The sequence below is a fragment of the Oncorhynchus gorbuscha genome, linkage group LG11, assembly GCF_021184085.1.
Source record: "Oncorhynchus gorbuscha isolate QuinsamMale2020 ecotype Even-year linkage group LG11, OgorEven_v1.0, whole genome shotgun sequence".
In the NCBI taxonomy this organism is placed as follows: Eukaryota; Metazoa; Chordata; class Actinopteri; order Salmoniformes; family Salmonidae; genus Oncorhynchus; species Oncorhynchus gorbuscha.
In genome coordinates, this window is record NC_060183.1 from 83,001,889 (window position 1) to 83,029,388 (window position 27,500).

The 27,500-nt window shown below is 49.2% G+C and overlaps 1 protein-coding gene across 5 annotated transcripts in view; it reads left to right on the plus strand.

Moving 5' to 3' along the window:
* Positions 1–27,500, plus strand: part of LOC123989558 (cingulin-like protein 1) — a 99,760-nt gene that overhangs the window by 60,296 nt on the left and 11,964 nt on the right. For all 5 annotated transcript variants that reach the window (XM_046290667.1, XM_046290668.1, XM_046290669.1 and 2 more), the window contains 10 exons: positions 12,150–12,457; positions 13,024–13,125; positions 18,070–18,225; positions 18,370–18,477; positions 18,891–19,013; positions 19,452–19,535; positions 20,491–20,595; positions 22,880–23,032; positions 24,036–24,203; positions 26,617–26,790. In XM_046290667.1, the coding sequence (XP_046146623.1) occupies positions 12,446–12,457; positions 13,024–13,125; positions 18,070–18,225; positions 18,370–18,477; positions 18,891–19,013; positions 19,452–19,535; positions 20,491–20,595; positions 22,880–23,032; positions 24,036–24,203; positions 26,617–26,790 (1,185 nt within the window). In that variant the 5' untranslated portion in view covers positions 12,150–12,445. The remainder of the gene's footprint in view (positions 1–12,149; positions 12,458–13,023; positions 13,126–18,069; positions 18,226–18,369; positions 18,478–18,890; positions 19,014–19,451; positions 19,536–20,490; positions 20,596–22,879; positions 23,033–24,035; positions 24,204–26,616; positions 26,791–27,500) is intronic.

Sequence of the window (27,500 nt, forward strand, 5' to 3'; positions counted from 1 at the left end):
CTTGTTGATGGAGGAAACATTGAAACTGTGGATGAGAGTCTTGAAGCATTCCATGCTGTTCTCAATGACTTTAAGAATGCTCATGATTCTGTGCTAGAGCTGGTCACAGAGGAGGAACACGAACAGGAGAGCATTAACTATTATCAACCAAGAATGAGAACTTATGAACATTTCCTGAAAGAGGTGGAAATATGGAAAAAGCTGAAATCGAGCCACAAACGCTCATTGAACCACACGACAGCATTTCCAATGTGTCAAAAACATCAAGTAAAACAAAGTCTTCTAAAACTGCTTCCTCAGTGTCCTCTGCACGCCTAAAAGCTGAGGCAGAACGAGCAGCTCTACTAGCTCGCCAAGCATCATTACAGGACAAGCATGCATTGGAACTGGAGAAAGCTCAACTGGAACAACAGAAAGCTCAACTGGAACAACAGAAAGCTCAACTGAATGTTAGGATGGAAAAAATGGCACTGGAAACGGACATAGCAGCATATAATGCCAAACTGAAGGTTCTGGAGAGTGTTGAGTCAACTTCTCAATCCCATTCTGTGGCAGCCCATTTTCTAAGCCAAGAAGATGGAATGAACTCTTATTATGAGAACCAGGAACCCGAGGTCTATAAGGAACCTGAACCATCACCTGTTGCATTTTCTGCATTAGGTGCAGTTCTAAAGACCCCACTACAAAGAGTTTTACAACAACCGACCACAAAGCCATCAAAACCTATTCAGAAAACAGTCATAAACCACACCCTTCAGCAGCCAACATCGAGGTCTAGCAATCAACACAGAATCAACACTGCGGGTATCAGCCATAATACCAGCCATGATAACCTCACTACTGTCATGCAAAGGCAGAATGAAATTGCTGACCTCCTTGTACTACAGCACAAACAGGCCACACTCCCTGTTAGGGAGATACCCATGTTTGACGGTGATCCTCTAAACTTTAGGCCATTTATGCGTGCATTTGAGCATGGAATAGAAGATAAGACAAGCAGTCACCAGGATAGGCTCTATTACCTGGAACAGTACACCTCTGGTCAGCCCAAGGATCTGGTCCGTAGTTGTCTGCATATGGAAGCCAGAAGAGGCTATGCAGAGGCCAAGAGGTTGTTAAAGGAACACTTTGGCAATGAAATCAAAGTCACCACTGCTTATATGGAAAAAGCTTGGAACTGGATACACATCAAACCGGATGATGGAAAGGGACTGGGTGGCTATGCACTCTATCTTAGAGGATGCTGTAACGCTATGCAAGACCTACAGAACATGGAAGAGCTTAATCTTCCCTCCAACATAAAGTTGATCATGTCAAAACTTCCCTACAAACTAAGGGAAAAATGGAGGTCTACGGCATGTGATATTTTAGAGAGAAGCCACCTGAGGGCCCAGTTCAGTGACCTTGTGACGTTCATGGAAAAACAGGCCAAAATACTGCAGGATCCGTTGTACGGAGATATCCAAGATCCCCTGACCAACAAAAGGTTTTTTAAAACCAAAACAGAAGCTGACTTTAAACAGCAGTTCAAGTCCAAGAGTAGGGGAAGCAGCTTTGCCACTGCAGTAGATGTAGTGGCAGATTGTGACTCGGAAAAACCCCTAAAAGAACAAACATTCAAAGTCAAGAAACCAGGCGCCTACCCTTCTGAAGCTCCCAGTATCTCATGTGTATTTTGCACTGGTGAGCATTTCCTGGTCGACTGCCAACAGGTGAAGGCACAGCCACATGAAGCCAAGATTGAGTTTCTGAGATCAAAAGGCCTTTGTTTTGGCTGTTTGATGAGAGGACACTTAAGCAAAGAATGTAAAAGAAGGATGACCTGTCAGAAATGTCAAAGAAGGCACCCCACTATCCTGCACATTGAAGGAAGAGAGAGATTTAGATCTCTGAAGGCAGATACGAGGGGTGTAGCAGTAAAGCGGGAGGAGACTGTCAGCAGTGTTCTTGTTTCACTGGAAGCTGATGAAGATACCGGGGCCGGTACAGATTGTGCACTTGCGATTGTGCCAGTTCAAGTAAAGATGGCAAATGGAAGCAAGTCTACGTTAACCTATGCATTTCTCGATTCTGGTAGCTCAGCAACATTTTGTACGGAGAGACTCATGAGGCAGTTGCAAGCTAAAGGCAGTGAGACTGAAATTCTGCTACGCACAATGGGGCAGGAGAGTCCTACCAAGAGCTTTGAGATATCTGGATTAGAGATTGGCAATGTGGAAGGTGACACATTTCTTGCATTACCAAAGGTCTACACCCAAAATAAGATCCCAGTGACAAGAGAGAACATTCCCACTCAGAAAGATCTCAAAAGGTGGCCATACCTGAAAGAAGTTCAGTTGAAGGAAATTGACGCCGACGTCGAACTCCTGATTGGCGTAAATGCTCCAAAGGCAATGGAACCCTGGAAAATCATAAATAGCCAAGGCAACGGACCGTATGCAGTGAAAACTCTCTTTGGATGGGTGATGAACGGTCCTCTTAACAATTGTACCATGGCAGAAGAATCTGGGCATCCTACGGTGATGGCCAATCGTATCTCAATTGCCGACCTGGGGGTTCTTCTTGTAAATCAGTACAACCATGACTTCCCTGAGAGAGGGTATGAAGAGAAAAGTGAGATGTCAGCTGAGGATCGTAGGTTTATGGAGATCGTATCAAGCTCCATAACCCTCAAAGACCATCACTACTACTTACCGTTGCCCTTTCGCAAAACAGATGTAGTCCTGCCAAACAATCGTGACATGGCAAAGCAGCGGGCTCTAAATATTATCATTAAGTTCAAGAAGGACAAAGGTTACGCTGCAGAGTACAAAGGCTTCATGGAAGAGATGATAACAAAAGGTTACGCCGAGAAGGTACCACAAGAACAGCTCCTCAGAGAGAAAGGCAAGGTATGGTACATACCACACCATGGCGTTCACCATAAGCGCAAAGGAACGATACGAGTAGTGTTTGACTGTTCATCATCCTATAAAGGTATATCTCTTAACAGTGAACTCCTTCAAGGCCCCGACCTGGCAAACACGCTTATAGGAGTCTTGCTAAGATTTCGGCAAGAGCACATTGCCATGATGGCAGACATCGAAGGAATGTTCCATCAAGTACGTGTCCATGAAGATTACTTAGACTTCCTGCGATTCCTATGGTGGCCGGATGGTGATACTAACAAAAGATTGGAGGAGTACAGAATGACGGTACATCTTTTTTGGTGCTATATCCTCTCCAAGTTGTGCAAACTTTGCACTGCGAAGGACTGCAGAAGACAACTGTGAGAGGTACGATGAAGAGGTAATTCAAACAGTCAAGTCCAACTTCTATGTTGATGACTGCCTCAAGTCAGTGGCCACAGAAGAACAAGCCATAGCTCTCACGAAAAACCTCAGGGATGTGTGCTCTCAGGGTGGGTTCAAATTGACCAAGTGGGTCAGCAACAGCCGCACTGTGCTGGCTTCTATCCCTGATGAACACAAAGCCAAGCAGATAAAAGAACTGGACCTGGACAGAGAAAAGCTGCCTGTTGAAAGAGCACTTGGAATCCGATGGAACATTGAAAGTGATGCATTTACCTTCCGAGTCACTGTCAAGAACAGACCCCTTACAAGAAGAGGTATTCTCTCAACTGTCAGCTCTATTTATGATCCATTAGGTTTCCTCGCCCCATTTGTATTAAAGGCAAAGCAAATTCTTCAAGTGCTCTGCAAGCTGAAGTGTGGATGGGACGAAGTCATCCCTGAAGAACACTCTATTTCATGGCAGAGATGGCTCTCAGAGCTGGACCAGCTCTCCAGATTCCAGATAGACAGGTGTATGATGCCTGAGAACTTTGGTCAAGTCAAGACTGCACAGCTGCATCACTTCGGTGATGCAAGTGAACAAGGTTATGGCACGGCAAGTTACCTTAGGTTCACAAACGGTATGGAAAAGGTTCACATTGCATTCATACTGGGGAAATCAAGGGTGACTCCACTCAAGCAGATGACAATCCCCAGACTGGAACTTGCTGCAGCAACACTGGCAGTGCGAGTGGACAGGATGTTAAGGTTGGAGCTCCAGATTGAACTTGAGGAGTCAACTTTTGGACGGACAGCCAGTCTGTGCTAAAATACATCCGCAATGATACCAAGAGATTCCATACCTTTGTGGCTAATAGGGTTGCTATGATCCGTGACCTATCGAAAGCAAAACAGTGGAGATATTTGAACTCAAAACACAACCCAGCCGATGATGCCTCAAGAGGATTACATGTTGAAATGTTCCTGAACTCAAAGAGATGGCGTAAAGGACCAGAATTCCTGGAGAAAACAGAAACTCAATGGCCGAAAGTCCCCGAGGAGATTGGCTCCATCCCTCCGGATGATCCAGAGGTGAGAAAAGACGTAATCATAAACCATACAAGTGTGGAAGAAAAGAGTCCAACCAGCAAACTGATTGAGTACTATTCAACATGGAACAGCTTGAAGAAAGCAGTTGCCTGGATGCTGAAACTGAAGAAACGTCTCCTACAGTTAAGCCAGAAAAGGAAAATTCTCACTCAAACCGATCCAAGACCAGATCAGAGTCTGACAAACTCACTGAAGGAACAAATTGACAAGTTCAAACTGACGTTTGGAAAAGAAAGCCTGTCTGTGGACGACCTAGATGAAGCAGAAAAGGTCATCATTCGATTTGAACAACGGCATCACTTTAAACAAGAAATTGCACTAGTTGTGAAAGGAAAACAATGTGCCAAGAGAAGTGGCTCAATCTGTAAGCTTGATCCAATTGTAGACAATGGGATTCTGAGAGTAGGAGGAAGGTTAAGCAAAGCTGCTATGCCTACGGAACTAAAGAATCCTATGATCCTGCCCAAAGACTCTTACATCTCTAGACTGATCTTACTCCACATCCATGAGCAGGTTGGCCACTCTGGGAGAGGTCACATGCTTTCTAGACTTCGCCAGCGATATTGGATACCCTGTGCCAACTCTTTAGCAAGGAAGATCCTTAAGAGCTGTGTCTTTTGCAGGCGGATGCAAGCTAGAGCTGGAGAACAGAAGATGGCCGACCTTCCACAAGATCGGGTGTCACCTGATTTGCCGCCTTTCACCCATGTGGGCATAGATTACTTCGGCCCCATAGAGGTGAAGCGAGGCCGCGTTCATGTGAAGCGTTATGGTGTGATCTTTACTTGCCTCGTGAGTCGAGCTGTCCATCTAGAAGTTGCTAGTTATCTGGATACTGATTCCTGCATCAATGCCCTGCGCAGGTTCATCTGTCGAAGGGGCCCAGTAACAAGTATCAGAACAGACAATGGCACCAACTTTGTTGGAACACACAGAGAGCTAGGAGAAGCTATGAAAGAGCTGGATCACAACAAGATTCAAAAAGAATTACTGAAGGAAGGAGTGACATGGTCATTCAACCCTCCCTCTGGAGCCCACCATGGGGGTGTATGGGAGAGGTTGATCCGACTGGTGAAAAAGATCCTCTATTCAGTCCTTAAAGAGCAAGGACTGGATGATGAGTCTTTGCAGACAGCCTTGTGTGAAGTTGAGGCGATTATGAACGACAGACCAATCACTACTGTAACAAATGACCCTAATGATCTAGAACCCTGACTCCGAACCATCTGCTTCATCTGAAAGCTAAGCCAGTCCTGCCACCAGGACTATTCCAGAGAAGCGACCTATACTCACGAAGGAGATGGAAGCAAGTACAATATATCACTGAGCTCTTCTGGAAGAGATGGATCAGGGAGTATCTTCCACTTATGCAGGAGCGGAACAAGTGGAACAAAACTAAGAGAAACTTCAGTCCTGGTGACCTCGTGGTCATCGTCGATGACACCGCCCCAAGGAACTCTTGGCTAATGGGGCGTGTTGTGGAGGCTTTGCCAGGGGCCAAAGGTCTTGTCCGGAGCGTCATGGTTAAGACTAAGACCAATATCTTACAGAGACCTATCAATAAACTCTGTCTGCTCCTTGAGGCGACGGAGTGACACACACACACACACAGTGCTCCATCTTAGAATCACGTGCACCTCTGATTCGTTGATGTCGTACTCTTACATTCTTTGATGTCATACATTTTTGGATGTCAAACTCTTGACATTTTTCGAAGTTGAACACCTTTACACTTCAACTCAGACTGAGATCTATGGACTATTTTCCTATATGGTACCTTGTATATTTGTATATAGCTATAAACTGTAATAGTGCTCTGGTATAGAATGTTTTGTGTATTGGCTCTATGTTTGAATATTAAGTAATTGTTGTGCATTCAGTGCAGTCAACAATTAGGGGCCGTATGTTAGAGCCGATTTGGACATATTTGTATAAAAGACCGAACATATGGAGCTCCATGTATATTTGTGTAAATATATTAAATATGAATGTAAATGATGAAATATTAGGTACGTACCTTTATGATTTATATTTACCCGATTGAGATATATTAATTTGTTGTTAGTGTAACTCGGACATTTGGCCCCCCCTCTTGCCTGTTCATTGTATTGTGTTAATTTTGTTAGGATAAAGGCAGGAAGTTGGGCCTTCGGGAGAGGGAGTCCTTGCTAGACGCGGGAGCGGTATAGTTTTTTGACCATACAGACATACAGACATACAGACATACAGGTCATAATATGTATTTTCCATATCAAGTATTTTGTGCTTTAAGTTGATTGGAGACTCATTTATTTGTTAGATATAAGAAGAATAAACATTTTTGTTGCACCATATCCCTGGATGTCATGGAATGTTTGGCCGTTTGGAAACCTTGAGTGTGGACTGTATGCGTACCAAACAACCCCGCTTCAGGCTTGGGCAGTGGCTATGGTAAAGACGAAAGGAAGCCACTACAGGAGGTATAAGGCCTCTGGTGACTGACTCAGAATGAAGGGGGATGGAGAGAGACACAGTCTACTGGAGGTATAAGGCCTCTGGTGACTGACTCAGAATGAAGGGGGATGGAGAGAGACACAGTCTACTGGAGGTATAAGGCCTCTGGTGACTGACTCAGAATGAAGGGGGATGGAGAGAGACACAGTCTACTGGAGGTATAAGGCCTCTGGTGACTGACTCAGAATGAAGGGGGATGGAGAGAGAGAGACACAGTCTACTGGAGGTATAAGGCCTCTGGTGACTGACTCAGAATGAAGGGGGATGGAGAGAGACACAGTCTACTGGAGGTATAAGGCCTCTGGTGACTGACTCAGAATGAAGGGGGATGGAGAGAGACACAGTCTACTGGAGGTATAAGGCCTCTGGTGACTGACTCAGAATGAAGGGGATGGAGAGAGACACAGTCTACTTGAGGTATAAGGCCTCTGGTGACTGACTCAGAATGAAGGGGGATGGAGAGAGACACAGTCTACTGGAGGTATAAGGCCTCTGGTGACTGACTCAGAATGAAGGGGATGGAGAGAGACACAGTCTACTGGAGGTATAAGGCCTCTGGTGACTGACTCAGAATGAAGGGGGATGGAGAGAGACACAGTCTACTGGAGGTATAAGGCCTCTGGTGACTGACTCAGAATGAAGGGGGATGGAGAGAGACACAGTCTACTGGAGGTATAAGGCCTCTGGTGACTGACTCAGAATGAAGGGGGATGGAGAGAGACACAGTCTACTGGAGGTATAAGGCCTCTGGTGACTGACTCAGAATGAAGGGGATGGAGAGAGACACAGTCTACTGGAGGTATAAGGCCTCTTGTGACTGACTCATAATGAAGGGGATGGAGAGAGACACAGTCTACTGGAGGTATAAGGCCTCTTGTGACTGACTCAGAATGAAGGGGATGGAGAGAGACACAGTCTACTGGAGGTATAAGGCCTCTGGTGACTGACTCAGAATGAAGGGGGATGGAGAGAGACACAGTCTACTGGAGGTATAAGGCCTCTGGTGACTGACTCAGAATGAAGGGGATGGAGAGAGACACAGTCTACTGGAGGTATAAGGCCTCTGGTGACTGACTCAGAATGAAGGGGGATGGAGAGAGAGAGACACAGTCTACTGGAGGTATAAGGCCTCTGGTGACTGACTCAGAATGAAGGGGGATGGAGAGAGACACAGTCTACTGGAGGTATAAGGCCTCTGGTGACTGACTCAGAATGAAGGGGATGGAGAGAGAGACACAGTCTACTGGAGGTATAAGGCCTCTGGTGACTGACTCAGAATGAAGGGGGATGGAGAGAGACACAGTCTACTTGAGGTATAAGGCCTCTGGTGACTGACTCAGAATGAAGGGGGATGGAGAGAGACACAGTCTACTGGAGGTATAAGGCCTCTGGTGACTGACTCAGAATGAAGGGGGATGGAGAGAGACACAGTCTACTGGAGGTATAAGGCCTCTGGTGACTGACTCAGAATGAAGGGGGATGGAGAGAGACACAGTCTACTGGAGGTATAAGGCCTCTGGTGACTGACTCAGAATGAAGGGTGATGGAGAGAGACACAGTCTACTGGAGGTATAAGGCCTCTTGTGACTGACTCAGAATGAAGGGGGATGGAGAGAGAGAGACACAGTCTACTGGAGGTATAAGGCCTCTGGTGACTGACTCAGAATGAAGGGGGATGGAGAGAGACACAGTCTACTGGAGGTATAAGGCCTCTGGTGACTGACTCAGAATGAAGGGTGATGGAGAGAGACACAGTCTACTGGAGGTATAAGGCCTCTGGTGACTGACTCAGAATGAAGGGGGATGGAGAGAGACACAGTCTACTGGAGGTATAAGGCCTCTGGTGACTGACTCAGAATGAAGGGGGATGGAGAGAGACACAGTCTACAGGAGGTATAAGGCCTCTGGTGACTGACTCAGAATGAAGGGGGATGGAGAGAGACACAGTCTACAGGAGGTATAAGGCCTCTGGTGACTGACTCAGAATGAAGGGGGATGGAGAGAGACACAGTCTACAGGAGGGCCTATTCTGTTTAGGATCAGATACTAGCTAATGGTTGACTCCTGCCTTTTCTTCTATGGTATCAGTTAGTATTTTCCCTATTCCAGCTGTGAGTGAATTAGCGGACAGGATATTGTGTTATAAAAGCAAGCGGTCTTTACTCTTTCCACTGCTCACCTTTTTGAAAGGAAGATGTATGAAATGTAACAGCTAATGAAAACAACAAGAGTCTGATCCAGAGTACAGGTTTCAGACTGGCAGCATCGTTACCTGCTCAACCCTCTGTCCTTCTCTGAGAGAAGGGTTCAAGTGGCCCCTAAGAGCCTTGAAGCTGATCCTAGATCTGTACCGAGAGGAAACGCTCACCACGGAGCCCCACCGTGCCTGTGATGAAACCACTGCTGTTAAAGAGACCTGGGGAGTATCCTGCCTCCAGCACGACTGCAGTGGAAGGCAGGAGTTCAGTGAACAGGAACCGGCCACAACCAGACGTTGACGTTGTCTAACTCCTAGTACCTTGACCCACTCTGGGAGTGTTAAAGAGCTGCTCTCACGCTCAGAGAACAGAGAATGGCTCATCAGTTCCGTCAGGAGCGGATGCCTGCCTGAAGACACTAACCGGCCAATCAAGATGTCTACAGCCAGGACTGGCCAATCAGACCTCCCTGTCCAACCCAAAACACTCCCAGTAGTACCACAGTACAGATGTCCACAGCCAGGACTGGCCAATCGGAGACTGAGAAGACCGTGGTCAAGTACACCTCCCAGTCCCAGTCCAACCCAGTCCAACCCAGTCCAACCCAGTCCAACCCAGACCAACCCAGCTTGAAGGGGCTGAAGACATTCTCCTCTCACCCCAGCATTACTTCAGACAGTCATTCCCAGAAGAGCCAGGGACAGAGACAGAGCCAGGGGACAGAGACAGGGGACAGAGCCAGGGGACAGAGACAGAGCCCGGGGACAGAGCCAGGGGACAGAGCCAGGGGACAGAGACAGGGGACAGAGACAGGGGACAGAGCCAGGGACAGAGACAGAGCCAGGGGACAGAGACAGAGCCAGGGGACAGAGTCAGGGGACAGAGACAGGGGACAGAGTCAGGGACAGAGCCAGAGGACAGAGACAGGGGACAGAGCAGGGGACAGAGACAGAGCCCGGGGACAGAGCCAGGGGACAGAGCCAGGGACAGAGACAGGGGACAGAGCCAGGGACAGAGACAGAGCCAGGGAACAGAGCCAGGGACAGAGACAGGGGACAGAGACAGGGGACAGAGCCAGGGACAGAGACAGGGGACAGAGCCAGGGACAGAGACAGGGGACAGAGCCAGGGACAGAGACAGAGCCAGGGGACAGAGCCAGGGACAGAGCCAGGGACAGAGCCAGAGCCAGGGGACAGAGCCAGGGGACAGAGCCAGGGACAGAGCCCGGGGACAGAGCCAGGGGACAGAGCCAGGGGACAGAGCCAGGGGACAGAGCCAGGGACAGAGCCAGGGACAGAGACAGAGCCAGGGGACAGAGACGGGGACAGAGCCAGGGGACAGAGCCAGGGGACAGAGCCAGGGACAGAGACAGAGCCAGGGGACAGAGCCAGGGGACAGAGCCAGGGGACAGAGACAGAGCCAGGGGACAGAGACAGGGACAGGGACAGAGACAGAGCCAGGGGACAGAGACAGGGACAGAGCCAGGGGACAGAGCCAGGGGACAGAGCCAGGGGACAGAGCCAGGGACAGAGACAGAGCCAGGGGACAGAGCCAGGGACAGAGACAGAGCCAGGGGACAGAGACGGGGACAGAGACAGAGCCAGGGGACAGAGCCAGGGGACAGAGACGGGGACAGAGACAGAGCCAGGGGACAGAGCCAGGGGACAGAGACAGAGCCAGGGGACAGAGCCAGGGGACAGAGCCAGGGACAGAGACAGAGCCAGGGGACAGAGCCAGGGACAGAGCCAGGGACAGAGACAGAGCCAGGGGACAGAGACGGGGACAGAGCCAGGGACAGAGACAGAGCCAGGGGACAGAGACAGAGCCAGGGACAGAGACAGAGCCAGGGGACAGAGACAGAGCCAGGGGACAGAGACAGAGCCAGGGGACAGAGACGGGGACAGAGCCAGGGACAGAGACAGGGGACAGAGACAGAGCCAGGGACAGAGACGGGGACAGAGCCAGGGACAGAGACAGAGACGGGGACAGAGACAGAGCCAGGGGACAGAGACAGAGCCAGGGGACAGAGACGGGGACAGAGCCAGGGACAGAGACAGAGCCAGGGGACAGAGACAGAGCCAGGAACAGAGACAGGGGACAGAGCCAGGGACAGAGACAGGGGACAGAGCCAGGGACAGAGACAGGGACAGAGACGTGGACAGGGACAGAGCCAGGGGACAGAGCCAGGGGACAGAGACAGAGCCAGGGGACAGAGACAGAGCCAGGGGACAGAGACAGAGCCAGGGGACAGAGACGGGGACAGAGCCAGGGACAGAGACAGAGACAGAGCTGGGGACAGAGCCAGGGACAGAGCGAGGGGACAGAGACAGGGGACAGAGCTGGGGACAGAGCCAGGGACAGAATGGGTAAGTAGACTGCTAGGGGACTTTATAGGGATAGGATGAAGATCACACAGCATGGCCTGTCCGTCCGTCCGTCCGTCCGTCCGTCTGTCCGTCTGTCCGTCTGTCCGTCTGTCCGTCTGTCCGTCTGTCCGTCTGTCTGTCTGTCGACAACAACAGCAATCAACACAATATTGCCTCCGCAAAATTCTGTCCACGTGTCGACGAAAGCAGTCGATAAATGATTGCATGTGCATCGAACCCCAATGTACCGACTCAAACTAATGGCTTGATCCTAACCACAGCTTATTCAGTGGCTTCTGCCTTTCTGTGTGAGAAGCTGTCGGCTGTTAATGATGTTGTTACCAGTCTGCTGTATGAGGATGCCGCACTGACATTCACATCACAGCATGTCTGTTCAGCGTAATTCACTGGTTGATTTGCACATGATACGATCTTAGATCTCTTAACATACGGCACCTTCAAACGCTCCCTGTGCAGTGCTCCTCTCTCTGTCTTTCTCTCTCTCTCTTTCTTCCCTCTCTCTCTCTGTCTTTCTCTCTCTCTCTTGCTTCCCTCTCTCTCTGTCTCTCTCTCTCTCTCTCTTTCTTCCCTCTCTGTCTCTCTCTCTCTCTCTTCCCCCTCTCTCTCTCTCTTCCCCTCCCCTCTCTCTCTCTCACCCCCCTCTCTCTCCATCCCTCCAGCCATACATTTAATATCTTCTTCTCCTCCAGGAATCAGAATCTGATCCCAACAAGCAGCCCGAAAGTCCCCCGTCTGAGAACGAGCCCTCCAATCCTGTCAAAGTCCGCCAGAACCCCAAATATCAGCTGTTCCTGGATGGAGACACGATTGGGAATGGATCCAGGGATACGAATGGAACGTCTGGGAGAGAGAACGGGAACGGAGAGAACCCAGGAACAGTTCCCGTTTGGACAGCGCTAGCTCCAGATTGGACAGCGCCAGCTCCAGATTCGGGCCAAACTACCGCGGGTCCCTGGAATCGCTTGCCTCTCGGGACTGGGACACCATGTCAGACAAGGTGAAGGCCTGGGGGGTGGGGGGGGGTGGGGGGCTAGGGGTCACTTAGAGCTGGGGACCAATAACAGGTCTGGTGCTTGGGCCTGCAGGGGCCAGGGGATTCATTCAGGGGTGGTGGTTGTGGCCAGTACTGCTAGGGGCCAGGCGATTCAGACATGGCCCGAGGGACAGTATTAGGGCTGGGGCTTGGGCCTTCAGGGGCCAGTTCTGCCAAGGACCACCAGGGGCCGAGATGGGGGAATGGGGGCCAGGGGGCCAGGGGAATGACCTGTTGTCCACCCACTCTAACTAAACTGATCAGCACCGGATGCTGTCTGTAGACTTAAGCAGATCAGCAACTGTCTGTCTGCTCCAACTGCTGTACTGTAGGAGCATGGTGTGACCCACCTTAGACCTGGGCTTTATGATGTAGCGCCACCTACTGGTGTACAACAGGCGTTACAATAATATCAATATTAAAATCAATATTGGAATTGACCGTAATGTTAAAAGACAACATTTTTTTAGAAGGTTAATGTTTTTATTTATGTGTTTTAATCAATGTACTGTTTTCTGTGTGTTATCTAGGTGGGAGGTTTTGAGAGTCCTCCCAGAGTGTTCAACAGTCCCTACGCTACAGCGGCTTCCACGGACTACAACCCTGGAATGAACCGGATGTCAGAGCAAAAGGTAAGACTCTCAGCAAAATGGGATTATTATATTATTATTATTATGATACAGAAACAAATGTTTCGCCACTTGTCTTAGAGAGCAAAGAGTGATGATATTATTGCACACTTGCGAAAGTATTCCATCCCCCTTGGCATTTTTCCTATTTTGTTGCCTTACAACCTGGAATTAAAATAGATTTTTTTGGGGGGGGGTTTGTATCATTTGATTTACACAACATACCTACCACTTAGAAGATACAACATGTGTTTTAATGCAAAACAAACAAGAAATAAGATTTTTTTTAAATGAAAATTTGAGCGTGCATAACTATTCAAAGGCAATACATTGGAGAGCCATCTTATGCAGCAATTACCGCTGCAAGTCTCTTGGGGTATGTCTCTATAAGCTTGGCACATCTAGCCACTGGGATCTTTGGGCTCTTTCGTCAAGGGAAAACTGCTCCAGCTCCTTCAAGTTGGATGGGTTCTGCTGGTGTACAGCAATCTTTAAGTGATACCACAGATTCTCAATTGGATTGAGGTCTGGGCTTTGACTAGGTCATTCCAAGACATTTAAATGTTCCCCTTAAACCACTCAAGTGTTGGTTCAGCAGTATGCTTAGGGTCATTGTTGTGCTGGAAGGTGAACCTCCGTCCCAGACTCAAATCTCTGGAAGATTGAAACAGGTTTTCCCTCAAGAATTTCCCTGTATTTAGCGCCATCCATCATTCCTTCCATTCTGACCCGTTTCCCAGTTCCTGCCGATGGAAAAACATCCCCACAGCATTGTTCGTGGAATTTTAAATTCCTATATGTTTTGTAGCCAAAACCAAATTCTTCCTCATTCTAAATCATTAATGATTTGTAAGTTCATTAATTATACATGAAGTAGATTGAGACCCGTCTTAAAAGCCAAGCTAACAGTGTTTAATTCAAGAGAGTACTAACCACATACACATATTTCCACAGGTTATAAACTGAAAATGACGTCAGCGTTTTCTCAACGTTCTATCTATTTCACCAGTAGAGGGGTCCTCTAGCTCTCGAGCCTTATGCTCCACGCCTGAAGTCAAGGTCAGTCAGTATAAATCAGCATTCTAGACAGTCTGGAGATGGGCCGTTCCTGCCACCTGGAGATTGTACAAATGTATGAACTAAGGAACAGACCTTCATTGTTACTAAATTCCTGACTACATTATATACAATTGGGAAAGGGAGCAAGAGAGAATTCACATATACAGTACATTATAGCATTTGGACTAGTCAGTTCTGATTGGAATGTACATACATAATTAGTCATTTCAACCATAATTTCTTCTAACAAGCATGATGCTGCCTCCACCATGCTTCACGGCTGGGGATGGTGTTCTCGGGGTGATGCGAGGTGTTGGGTTTGCGCCAGACATAGTGTTTTCCTTGATGGCCAAAAAGCTCAATTTTATTCTCCTCTGACCAGGGTACCTTCTTCCATATGTTTGGGGAGTCTCCCACATGCCTTTTGGCGAACAACAAACATGTTTGCCTATTTTTTTCTTTAAGTAATGGCTTTTTTCTGGCCACTCTTCCATAAAGCCCAGCTCTGTGGAGTGTACAGTGTAAAGGGGTCCTATGGACAGATACTCCAATCTCCTCTGTGGAGCTTTGCAGCTCCTTCAGGGTTATCTTTGGTCTCTTTGTTGCCTCTCTGATTAATGCCCACCTTGCCTGGTCCGTGAGTTTTGGTGTGTTTTGGTGCGCGGCCCTCCCTTGGCAGGTTTGCTGTGGTGCCATATTCTTTCAATTTTTGGAATAATAGATTTAATGGTGCTCCGTGGGATTGTCAAAGTTTTGGATATTGTTTTATAACCTGATATGGACTTCTCCACAACTTTGTCCCTGATCTGTTTGGAGAAGCTCCTTGGGGCCTTTCAGAACAGCTATATACATACTGAGATCATGTGACACTAAGATTGCACTCAGGTGGACTTTATTTAACTATTGATGTGACTTCTTTAGGTAATTGGTTGCACCAGATCTTATTTAGGGGCTTCATAACAAAGGGGGTGAATACATATGCACGCACCACTTTTCTGTTAAGAATTTTTATTTTTTATTTTTTTAATTCAAGTTCATTTTTTAATTTCACTTCACCAATTTGGACTATTTTCTGTGTGTATGTCCATTACATGAAATCCAAATAAAAATCCATTTAAATTACAGGTTGTAATGCAACAAAATAGGAAAAACACCAAGGGGGATGAATACTTTTGCAAGGCGCTGAATATTATTGTAAAGCCCATTTATCTCAGTTTGACTACCTTTTCCTATTTTTCCTTTCTCCCCCCCTCTCCCTGTTCTCCCCCCCTCTCCCCTGTTCTCTCCCCTCCACCTGTTCTCCCCTGTTCTCTCCCCTGTTCTCTCCCCTCCCCCTGTTCTCTCCCCCCTCCCCCTGTTCTCCCCCTCTCCCTGTTCTCTCCCCCCTCCCTGTTCTCCCCCCCTCTCCCTGTTCTCTCCCTTCCACCTGTTCTCTCCCTGTTCTCTCCCCTGTTCTCTCCCCTCCCCTGTTCTCTCCCTTCCCCCCTCTCCCTGTTCTCCCCCTCTCCCTGTTCTCCCCCTCTCCCTGTTCTCCCCCTCTCCCTGTTCTCCCCCCTCCCTGTTCTCCCCCCCTCTCCTGTTCCCCCCCTCTCCCTGTTCTCCCCATGTTCTCCCCCTGTTCTCTCCCTTCCTTTCGCCCCCTCTCCCTGTTCTCACCCCTCTCCCTGTTCTACCCCCTCTCCCTGTTCCCCCCCCCTCTCCCTGTTCTCTCCCCCTCTCTCCCTGTTCCCCCCTCCCTGTTCTCCCCCTGTTCTCTCCCTCCTCTCCCTGTTCTCTCCCTCCCCTCCCTGTTCTCTCCCTCCCCCTCTCCCTGTTCTCTCCCTTCCCTTCCCTCTCCCCCCTCCCTGTATTCTCCCTCCCCTCCCTGTTCTCTCCCTTCCTTCCCCCTGTTCCCCCTCCCCTGTTCTCTCCCTGTACCCCCCCCCCTCCCCTGTTCTCTCCCTTCCTTTCCCCTCCCCTCTCCCTGTTCCCCCTCCCTGTTCTCTCCCTTCCCTTCCCCTCCCCTCTCCCTGTTCTCTCCCTCCCTTCCCCCTGTCCCCCCCCTCCCCTGTTCTCTCCCTGTACCCCCTCCCCTGTTCTCTCCCTGTTCCCCCCTCCCCTGTTCTCTCCCTGTCCCCCCTCCCCTGTTCTCTCCCTGTCCCCCCCTCCCCTGTTCTCTCCCTTCCCTTCCCCTGTTCTCTCCCTGTTCCCCCCTCCCCTGTTCTCTCCCTGTTCCCCCTCCCCTGTTCTCTCCCTGTCCCCCCCCTGTTCTCTCCCTTCCTTTCCCTTCCCCTCTCCCTGTTCTCTCCCTCCCCTCTCCCTGTTCTCTCCCTTCCCTTCCCCTCTCCCTGTTCTCTCCCTCCCCTCCCTGTTCTCTCCCTCCCCTCTCCCTGTTCTCTCCCTTCCCTTCCCCTCTCCCTCCCCTCTCCCTGTTCTCTCCCCTTCCCTTCCCTCTCCCTGTTCTCTCCCTCCCTCCCTGTTCTCTCCCTCCCCTCTCCCTGTTCTCTCCCTTCCTTCCCCTCTCCCTGTTCTCTCCCTCCCTCCCTGTTCTCTCTCCCTCCTCCTCCCTGTTCTCTCCCTTCCCTTCCCCTCTCCTCCCCTCTCCCTGTTCTCTCCCTTCCCTTCCCCTCTCCCTCCCCTCTCCCTGTTCTCTCCCTTCCTTTCCCCTCCCTGTTCTCTCCCTGTTCCCCCCTCCCTGTTCTCTCCCTTCCTTTCCCCTCCCTCTCCCTGTTCTCTCCCTTCCCCCTGTTCTCTCCCTCCCCTCCCTGCTCTCTCCCTCCCCTCCCTGTTCTCTCCCTCCCTCCCTGTTCTCTCTCTTCCCTTCCCCTCTCCCTGTTCTCTCCCTCCCTCCCTGTTCTCTCCCTTCCCCCTGTTCCCTCCCTCCCCTCCCCCTGTTCTCTCTCTTCCCTTCCCCTCTCCCTGTTGCCTCCGTTCCCTCCCCTCCCTGTTCTCTCCCTTCCCCCTGTTCTCTCCCTCCCCTCTCCCTGTTCTCTCCCTCCCCTCCCTGTTCTCTCCCTTCCCCCTATTCTCTCCCTCCCTCTCCCTGTTCTCTCCCTTCCCCTGTTCTCTCCCTTCCCCCTGTTCTCTCCCTCCCCTCTCCCTGTTCTCTCCCTCCCCTCCCTGTTCTCTCCCCTTCCCCTGTTCTCTCCCTCCCCTCCCTGTTCTCTCCCTTCCCCCTGTTCTCTCCCTCCCCTCCCTGTTCTGTCCCTTCCCCCTGTTCTCTCCCTCCCCTCCCTGTTCTCTCCCTCCCCTCCCTGTTCTCTCCCTTACCTTCCCCTCTCCCTGTTCTCTCCCTCCACTCCCTGTTCTCTCCCTTCCCCCTGTTCTCTCCCTCCCCTCCCTGTTCTCTCCCTTCCCCCTGTTCTCTCCCTCCCCTCCCTGTTCTCTCCCTCCCCCCTGTTCTCTCCCTCCCCTCCCTGTTCTCTCCCTTCCCTCCCTGTTCTCTCCCTCCCCTCCCTGTTCTCTCTCTTCCCTTCCCCTCTCCCTGTTCTCTCCCTTACCTTCCCCTCTCCCTGTTCTCTCCCTTACCTTCCCCTCTCCCTGTTCTCTCCCTGTTCTCTCCCTCCCCTCTCCCTGTTCTCTCCCTTCCCCCTGTTCTCTCCCTCCCTTCCCCCTGTTCTCTCCCTCCTCTCCCTGTTCTCTCCCTCCCCTCTCCCTGTTCTCTCCCTTCCCCCTGTTCTCTCCCTCCCCTCTCCCTGTTCTCTCCCTTCCCCCTGTTCTCTCCCTCCCCTCTCCCTGTTCTCTCCCTCCTCTCCCTGTTCTCTCCCTCCCCTCTCCCTGTTCTCTCCCTCCCCTCCCTGTTCTCTCCCTTCCCCCTGTTCTCTCCCTCCCTCCCTCTTCTCTCTCTTCCCTTCCCCTCTCCCTGTTGCCTCCGTTCCCCTCCCCTCTTCTTTTCTCTCTCTGCATTAGATGCAGGAGGTGATGTCTCCAGCCACATCAGAGCTGAACCTGTTCAACAGCTACAACAGCAGAAGTAGCAGCCCTGTGCTCTCCTTCACCTCGGCTGCGACCTCCTCACGCGCACGCTTCTCAACCTTCGACTCTCTCAGGAGGCGGGACCAGCCGGTGAGTGGGCGGAGCGATTATACGGGGTTAAATAACAACCATCTCAGTAACATATTTGTATGCCTCTTGACACATTCTAAAGGCTCATAATATATCTAATAGCGGTACTGCTACATCTGTATGACTGAGCCCTGGGTCTTCCAGGTGATGCCAAGCCAACTCCCCATGCGGTCCACAGCGTCGCCTGTTGCTATGCCCAGCAAGAGAGACTACATCGAGGAGCTGACCAGACAGATGGATGCCTGTCAGAAGGTGCAGTATGAAGACTCTCGCTCGCTCACTCACTCACTCACTCACTCACTCACTCACTCACTCACTCACTCACTCACTCAGTCACTCTCTCAGTCAGTCAGTCACTCTCTCAGTCACTCTCTCAGTCACTCTCTCAGTCAGTCAGTCACTCTCTCAGTCAGTCAGTCACTCTCTCAGTCAGTCAGTCAGTCACTTCATCACTCACTCAGTCATTCACTCAGTCAGTCATTCACTCAGTCAGTCACTCAGTCAATCACTCAGTCAGTCACGCAGTCAGTCACTCAGTCAGTCACTCAGTCACTCACTCAGTCACTCACTCAGTCACTCACTCACTCAGTCACTCACTCACTCACTCACTCACTCACTCACTCACACTCTGTCTCTCTCACTCCGTGTCCCCCTTCATTCCACAGAGGAACCAGTTCCTGGAGGCAGAGAGCATAGAGATGGACAAGGAGAGGAACCAGATCAGGTTGGAGATGAGAGGCCTGTTGGTGAACAACGAGGACCTTCTCAGAACCAACAGTACCCTGCAGGTGTGTAGCATGATGGACTACAATACCCAGAATGCTCTGTGTAACATATCTGGTTTGATCTCAGTAAAGATGTTGCCTGGGTACTAGTCTGTTTGTGCCTTGATACCACTCCTTGTCATGGCAACGAGTAGCATGATGGACTACAATACCCAGAATGCTCTGTGTAACATATCTGGTTTGATCTCAGTAAAGATGTTGCCTGGGTACCAGTCTGTTTGTGCCTTGATACCACTCCTTGTCATGGCAACGAGTAGCATGATGGACTACAATACCCAGAATGCTCTGTGTAACATATCTGGTTTGATCTCAGTAAAGATGTTGCCTGGGTACCAGTCTGTCATGGCAACGAGTAGCATGATGGCACAAACAGACTGGTACCCAGGCTAGTAAAGAGGCTTCTGAAGCTAACGTAATGTCCTGTCTCCTTATCAATCCAAGATGGAGATGAACAGGATGAGGATGAGGATGGTAGAGCTGGAGAGAGACAACACGGCCATGACGGAACGCTTCAGAGTTATGGAGGTAGGCTTCTGGACTACACAGAAACTACACTGTGTACCACCTGGACTGGACTACACAGAAACTACACTGTGTTCACCTGGACTGGACTACACAGAAACTACACTGTGTTCACCTGGACTGGACTACACAGAAACTACACTGTGTTCACCTGGACTGGACTACACAGAAACTACACTGTGTTCACCTGGACTGGACTACACAGAAACTACACTATTTCCACCTGGACTGGACTACACAGAAACTACACTATTGTTCAGTTGGACTGGACTACACAGAAACTACACTGTGTATCACTGGACTACACAGACACTACACTCTGTTCATCTGGACTGGACTACGCAGAAACTACACTGTGTTCATCTGGACTACACAGAAACTACACTGTGTTCATCTGGACTACACAGAAACTACACAGTGTATCACCGGACTACACAGAAACTACACTGTGTTCATCTGGACTGGACTACACAGAAACTACACTGTGTTCATCTGGACTGGAAAACACAGAAACTACACTGTGTTCATCTGGACTGGAAAACACAGAAACTACACTGTGTTCACCTGGACTGGACTACACAGAAACTACACTGTGTTCATCTGGACTGGATTACACAGAAACTACACTATTGTTCAGTTGGACTGGACTACACATAAACTACACTATTTTAATCTGGACTACACATAAACTACACTGTGTTCACCTGGACTACACAGAAACTACACTATTTTAATCTGGACTACACATAAACTACACTGTGTTCACCTGGACTACACAGAAACTACACTGTGTTCATCTTGCTGAGACACTGCCATAGAGCTGGATAGAATGATTATCTCCCAACACACAAGCTCCTACTTTCATTTATTTCTAGATAGAAAACACAACCACTAATATCTAAGTGTTGAAACACAGAGGATGTCTCTAGAGAGCTGATCTCCTCTATGTTTCCTCCAGACGGAGCTGACCGAGTCCAGGGCCCAGATGGTGGAGGCCAACACTCAGGAATACGCCTTCAACTTCCTGCAGCAGTCTCTGAAGAATAAGATACAGGTCGCTGAGGTACAGTATAGGCTTCTCCATAATCAGATTCCACCACAGACCCCAGTTAGCTGGGCCTATTCTACCACAGACCTCCGTTAGCTGGGCCTATTCTACCACAGACCTCAGGTAGCTGGGCCTATTCTACCACAGACCTCAGTTATCTGGGCCTATTCTACCACAGACCTCAGTCAGTTAGCTGGGCCTATTCTACCACAGACCTCAGTTAGCTGGGCCTATTCTACCACATACCTCAGTCAGTTGGGCCAATTCTACCACAGACCTCCGTTAGCTGGGCCTATTCTACCACAGACCTCAGTTAGCTGGGCCTATTCCACCACAGACCTCAGTTAGCTGGGCCTATTCTACCACAGACCTCCGTTAGCTGGGCCTATTCTACCACAGACCTCAGTTAGCTGGGCCTATTCTACCACAGACCTCTGTAAGCTGGGCCAATTCTACCACAGACCTCCGTTAGCTGGGCCTATTCTACCACAGACCTGTCAGTCAGTTAGCTGGGCCTATTCTACCACAGACCTCTTTTACCTGGGCCAATTCTACCACAGACCTCCGTTCGCTGGGCCTATTCTACCACAAACCTCCGTTAGCTGGGCCTATTCTACCACAGACCTCCGTTAGCTGGGCCTATTCTACCACAGACCTCCGTTAGCTGGGCCTATTCTACCACAGACCTCCGTTAGCTGGGCCTATTCTACCACAGACCTCAGTTAGCTGGGCCTATTCTACCACAGACCTCCGTTAGCTGGGCCTATTCTACCACAGACCTGTCGGTCAGTTAGCTGGGCCTATTCTACCACAGACCTCCGTTAGCTGGGCCTATTCTACCACAGACCTCCGTTAGCTGGGCCTATTCTACCACAGACCTCCGTTAGCTGGGCCTATTCTACCACAGACCTCAGTTAGCTGGGCCTATTCTACCACAGACCTCCGTTAGCTGGGCCTATTCTACCACAGACCTCAGTTAGCTGGGCCTATTCTACCACAGACCTCAGTTAGCTGGGCCTATTCTACCACATACCTCAGTCAGTTGGGCCTATTCTACCACAGACCTCCGTTAGCTGGGCCTATTCTACCACAGACCTCAGTTAGCTGGGCCTATTCCACCACAGACCTCAGTTAGCTGGGCCTATTCTACCACAGACCTCCGTTAGCTGGGCCTATTCTACCACAGACCTCTGTAAGCTGGGCCAATTCTACCACAGACCTCCGTTAGCTGGGCCTATTCTACCACAGACCTGTCGGTCAGTTAGCTGGGCCTATTCTACCACAGACCTCCGTTAGCTGGGCCTATTCTACCACAGACCTCCGTTAGCTGGGCCTATTCTACCACAGACCTCCGTTAGCTGGGCCTATTCTACCACAGACCTCAGTTAGCTGGGCCTATTCTACCACAGACCTCCGTTAGCTGGGCCTATTCTACCACAGACCTCAGTTAGCTGGGCCTATTCTACCACAGACCTCAGTTAGCTGGGCCTATTCTACCACATACCTCAGTCAGTTGGGCCTATTCTACCACAGACCTCCGTTAGCTGGGCCTATTCTACCACAGACCTCAGTTAGCTGGGCCTATTCCACCACAGACCTCAGTTAGCTGGGCCTATTCTACCACAGACCTCCGTTAGCTGGGCCTATTCTACCACAGACCTCTGTAAGCTGGGCCAATTCTACCACAGACCTCCGTTAGCTGGGCCTATTCTACCACAGACCTGTCAGTCAGTTAGCTGGGCCTATTCTACCACAGACCTCTTTTACCTGGGCCAATTCTACCACAGACCTCCGTTCGCTGGGCCTATTCTACCACAAACCTCCGTTAGCTGGGCCTATTCTACCACAGACCTCCGTTAGCTGGGCCTATTCTACCACAGACCTCCGTTAGCTGGGCCTATTCTACCACAGACCTCAGTTAGCTGGGCCTATTCTACCACAGACCTCCGTTAGCTGGGCCTATTCTACCACAGACCTGTCGGTCAGTTAGCTGGGCCTATTCTACCACAGACCTCCGTTAGCTGGGCCTATTCTACCACAGACCTCCGTTAGCTGGGCCTATTCTACCACAGACATCAGTTAGCTGGGCCTATTCTACCACAGACCTGTCAGTCAGTTAGCTGGGCCTATTCTACCACAGACCTCCATTAGCTGGGCCTATTCTACCACAGACCTCCGTTAGCTGGGCCTATTCTATCCCCTCTGTGCATCCAGAAAATGCACCCTACTCCCTACCATGACCCTGCTCAAAACGAGTGCACTATATAACTGTGTCTGTCCTACACCATGTGCCCTATAGGAGGCGCTAGAGAAGCAGACGCTCCATGCCCAGGGGCTGTCAGAGAAGCTGTGGCTGTCTGAGAGACAGTTGGAGGATCTCGAGGTGGACAAGGAGACACGGGACAAGAAGAGATCAGAGCTCAGTGACACTGTCTTCAGACTGGAGACTGAGGTACAGTACTGTTCACTGTTACACACCTATAATGTAGCTACAAGGGTTGAGGTCAATTCTTATTCAATTCTTATTCAATTCTTATTCAATTCCCTTTCAAATTCCAGGGCAGTATTTAAAGTCAGAGATAATTCAATTCCTTTCAATTCCAATGTTAGGTCAATTCTAAGAATTGTATTCCCAATTCAATATTAACCCCAACAATTCCACAAATTCCAATTTTAATTATATTCATTGAGGCTTTCAGGCAAAATATAGAAATACAAGTTTAAATGATTTTAAAACAAATCTTGCAGTCAGTTTGTTATTTAAATGTAATTTGTTATTTAAATTTGTTATTTAAATGTAATTTGTTATTTAAATTTGTTATTTAAATTTAATTTGTTCATTTAATTTGTTATTTAAAGTGCATTTGTTCCTTTAACTGCAATTGAAATAAACACATATTACAATTTCAATTACGATTCCATTACATGAAAATTGTTGAAATTCGAATTGAATTCAATGTAAATTCTCCACTTTTTAAATTTATTTTATTTATCTTGAATTGGAATTGACCAATTAGCTGCCTAAGTTTCAAATAGTTCTATCCACTGTACTGACACCAGGGGCGGAGGATTCAGAATCAGGAGCAAACAGCATTTCAGGAAAATCTGAACATTTTGGGAAAGTATGTAATGGGTACAGGATGGGTACAGGATGGGTACAGGATGGGTACAGGATGGGTACAGGATGGGTACAAGATGGGTACAAGATTTTTAAATTTATTTTATATTTTATTTAACTAGTTAGTTAAGAACAAATTCTTATTTTCAATGACAGCCTAGGAACAGTGGGTTAACTGCCTTGTTCAGGGGCAGAACGATAGATGTTCACCTTGTCAGTTCGGGGATTTGAACTTGCAACATTTCGGTTACCAGTCCGAACCCTCTAATATGGGTAAATTATGGGTAGAAGGTGGGTACAGTTTATATGTGTGACATTCTGGTCTCTTCCTCCACAGCTAGAAGAGGCTCTACAGAAAGCCACCCAGGCGACAGCAGAGCTCAGTCTGCAACAGAAGCTACGAGATGACGCCCTGCTGAGGGTAGAGGAGATGGAGGAGAGTTTACTGGAGAGGGGTCAGGAGCTGCAGATAGCCCAACAGACTGTCATCCGCCTACAGGGACAGGTAAAATACTGACCAAGGCCTTACAGCTAGGGTTAGGGTTAGGGTTAGGGTTAGTGGGTTAGGGTTAGAGGGTTAGGGGGTTAGGGTTAGAGGGTTAGGGTTAGGGTTAGAGGGTTAGGGGGTTAGGGGGTTAGGGGGTTAGTGGGTTATGGGGTTAGGGTTAGAGGGTTAGGGGGTTAGGGTTAGAGGGTTAGGGTTAGGGTTAGAGGGTTAGGGTTAGGGGGTTAGGGTTAGGGGGTTAGAGGGTTAGGGGTTAGGGGGTTAGGGTTAGGGGGTTAGAGGGTTAGAGGGTTAGTGGGTTAGGGGGTTAGAGGGTTAGTGGGTTAGGGGGTTAGGGGGTTAGAGGGTTAGTGGGTTAGGGGTTAGAGGGTTAGAGGGTTAGTGGGTTAGGGGGTTAGGGGTTAGAGGGTTAGGGGTTAGGGGTTAGAGGGTTAGAGGGTTAGTGGGTTAGGGGTTAGGGGGTTAGAGGGTTAGGGGTTAGGGGGTTAGAGGGTTAGGGGTTAGAGGGTTAGAGGGTTAGTGGGTTAGGGGGGGTTAGGGGTTAGAGGGTTAGTGGGTTAGGGGGTTAGAGGGTTAGTGGGTTAGGGGTTAGAGGGTTAGTGGGTTAGTGGGTTAGGGGTTAGAGGGTTAGGGGTTAGAGGGTTAGTGGGTTAGGGGGTTAGGGGGTTAGGGGGTTAGGGTTGATCAGCCTCCAGGGACAGATAGATAAGGACATAGGCCTTACAGCTAGGGTTAGGGTTAGTGGGTTATGGGGTTAGGGTTAGGGGGTTAGGGGGTTAGAGGGTTAGGGGGGGTTAGGGTTAGAGTTGATCAGCCTCCAGGGACAGGTAGATAAGGACATAGGCCTTACAGCTAGGGTTAGGGTTAGTGGGTTATGGGGTTAGGGTTAGGGGGTTAGAGGGTTAGTGGGTTAGGGGTTAGAGGGTTAGGGGGGTTAGGGGGTTAGGGGGTTAGAGGGTTAGTGGGTTAGGGGTTAGGGGGGTTAGAGGGTTAGTGGGTTAGGGGTTAGGGGTTAGAGGGTTAGTGGGTTAGGGGGTTAGGGGTTAGAGGGTTAGGGGTTAGGGGGTTAGAGGGTTAGGGGTTAGAGGGTTAGAGGGTTAGGGGGTTAGAGGGTTAGAGGGTTAGTGGGTTAGGGGGTTAGGGGTTAGAGGGTTAGTGGGTTAGGGGGTTAGTGGGTTAGGGGTTAGAGGGTTAGAGGGTTAGTGGGTTAGGGGTTAGGGGGTTAGAGGGTTAGTGGGTTAGGGGGTTAGAGGGTTAGAGGGTTAGTGGGTTAGGGGGTTAGGGGTTAGGGGTTAGGGTTGATCAGCCTCCAGGGACAGATAGATAAGGACATAGGCCTTACAGCTAGGGTTAGGGTTAGTGGGTTATGGGGTTAGGGTTAGGGGTTAGGGGTTAGAGGGTTAGAGGGTTAGGGGGTTAGGGTTAGAGTTGATCAGCCTCCAGGGACAGGTAGATAAGGACATAGGCCTTACAGCTAGGGTTAGGGTTAGTGGGTTATGGGGTTAGGGTTAGGGGGTTAGGGGGTTAGAGGGTTAGAGGGTTAGGGGGTTAGGGTTAGAGTTGATCAGCCTCCAGGGACAGGTAGATAAGGACATAGGCCTTACAAGGTCTGACAGCATGCGTTGGCGTAGGCCTTACTATAGTCAAACGCCAAAAAACAACTTGTCTTTGAGATCGACTTTTGAAAGTAATTTCTGCTTAAGTCGACATCCATGTGTTTACAGCAATCGTGTCACCTACTTGACCTAAACTGTAAAATGTGTGTCCATTATGTGGTTTTCTGTATGTGTTGTCAGGTAAACTGATAGATAACTGTGTGTGTTGTCAGGTGTCAGGTAAGCTGATAGATACCTGTATGTGTTGTCAGGTGTCAGGTAAACTGATAGATACCTGTGTGTGTTGTCGGGTGTCAGGTAAGCTGATAGATACCTGTATGTGTTGTCAGGTGTCAGGTAAGCTGATAGATACCTGTATGTGTTGTCAGGTGTCAGGTAAGCTGATAGATACCTGTATGTGTTGTCAGGTGTCAGGTAAGCTGATAGATACCTGTATGTGTTGTCAGGTGTCAGGTAAACTGATAGATACCTGTATGTGTTGTCAGGTGTCAGGTAAGCTGATAGATACCTGTGTGTGTAGTCAGGTGTCAGGTAAACTGATAGATAACTGTATGTGTTGTCGGGTGTCTGATAAGCTGATAGATACCTGTATGTGTTGTCAGGTGTCAGGTAAGCTGATAGATACCTGTGTGTGTAGTCAGGTGTCAGGTAAACTGATAGATACCTGTATGTGTTGTCAGGTGTCTGATAAGCTGATAGATACCTGTATGTGTTGTCAGGTGTCAGGTAAACTGATAGATGACTGTGTGTGTTGTCAGGTGTCAGGTAAACTGATAGATACCTGTATGTGTTGTCAGGTGTCTGATAAGCTGATAGATAAGGAGCGTTCCCTGGAAGAGGAGATCCAGCTGAGAGAGAGAGTTCAGCTGCAGTTGAAGCAGGCAGAGAGGAGCGTGGAGGACCTGACCATGGAGCTACAGACGGCTGCACAGACCAAGGAGGACCTGGTCAAGCAACTCAAACAGGCTCAGGTTGGTGCACAGTTGCCCTGTTTACACCTGGTTCTAACATGTGTCCTTTGTCCTGATTGTGCCCACATTTGTAGACAGGTGTAGATGATTAAAATGTGCATTGTGATCTGACCACAGCACAGCAAAGACAGGCCCTAGTTTAGATACCATGTAGACAACATACCAGGCCAGTACAACCATAAGATTACAGTTCACACTAAACATACATACACAGGCCAGTACAACCATAAGACTACAGTTCACACTAAACATACATACACAGGCAAGTCAGTTGAGCTCATGTCATTCTGGGTTAATGAAGTATTAATTATGCAAATCCCTTAATTCAATCTATGTGTTCCTAATCTTAATCTAATCTTCACTGTTTAATCTCATTATAAAATGCTTTTTAGAAGAGCGGAGAGCGAGGGAGTAGACTGTATGAAGATATACTGCAGATATAGAGATAATAGACTGTATGAACTGTGGCAGAGATACTGTAGATATAGAGACAGTAGACTGTATGGACCGTGGCAGAGATACTGTAGATATAGAGACAGTAGACTGTATGAACTGTGAGAGATATACTGTAGATATAGAGACAGTAGACTGTATGGACCGTGGCAGAGATACTGTAGATATAGAGACAGTAGACTGTATGAACTGTGCGAGATATACTGTAGATATAGAGACAATAGACTGTATGAACTGTGCGAGATATACTGTAGATA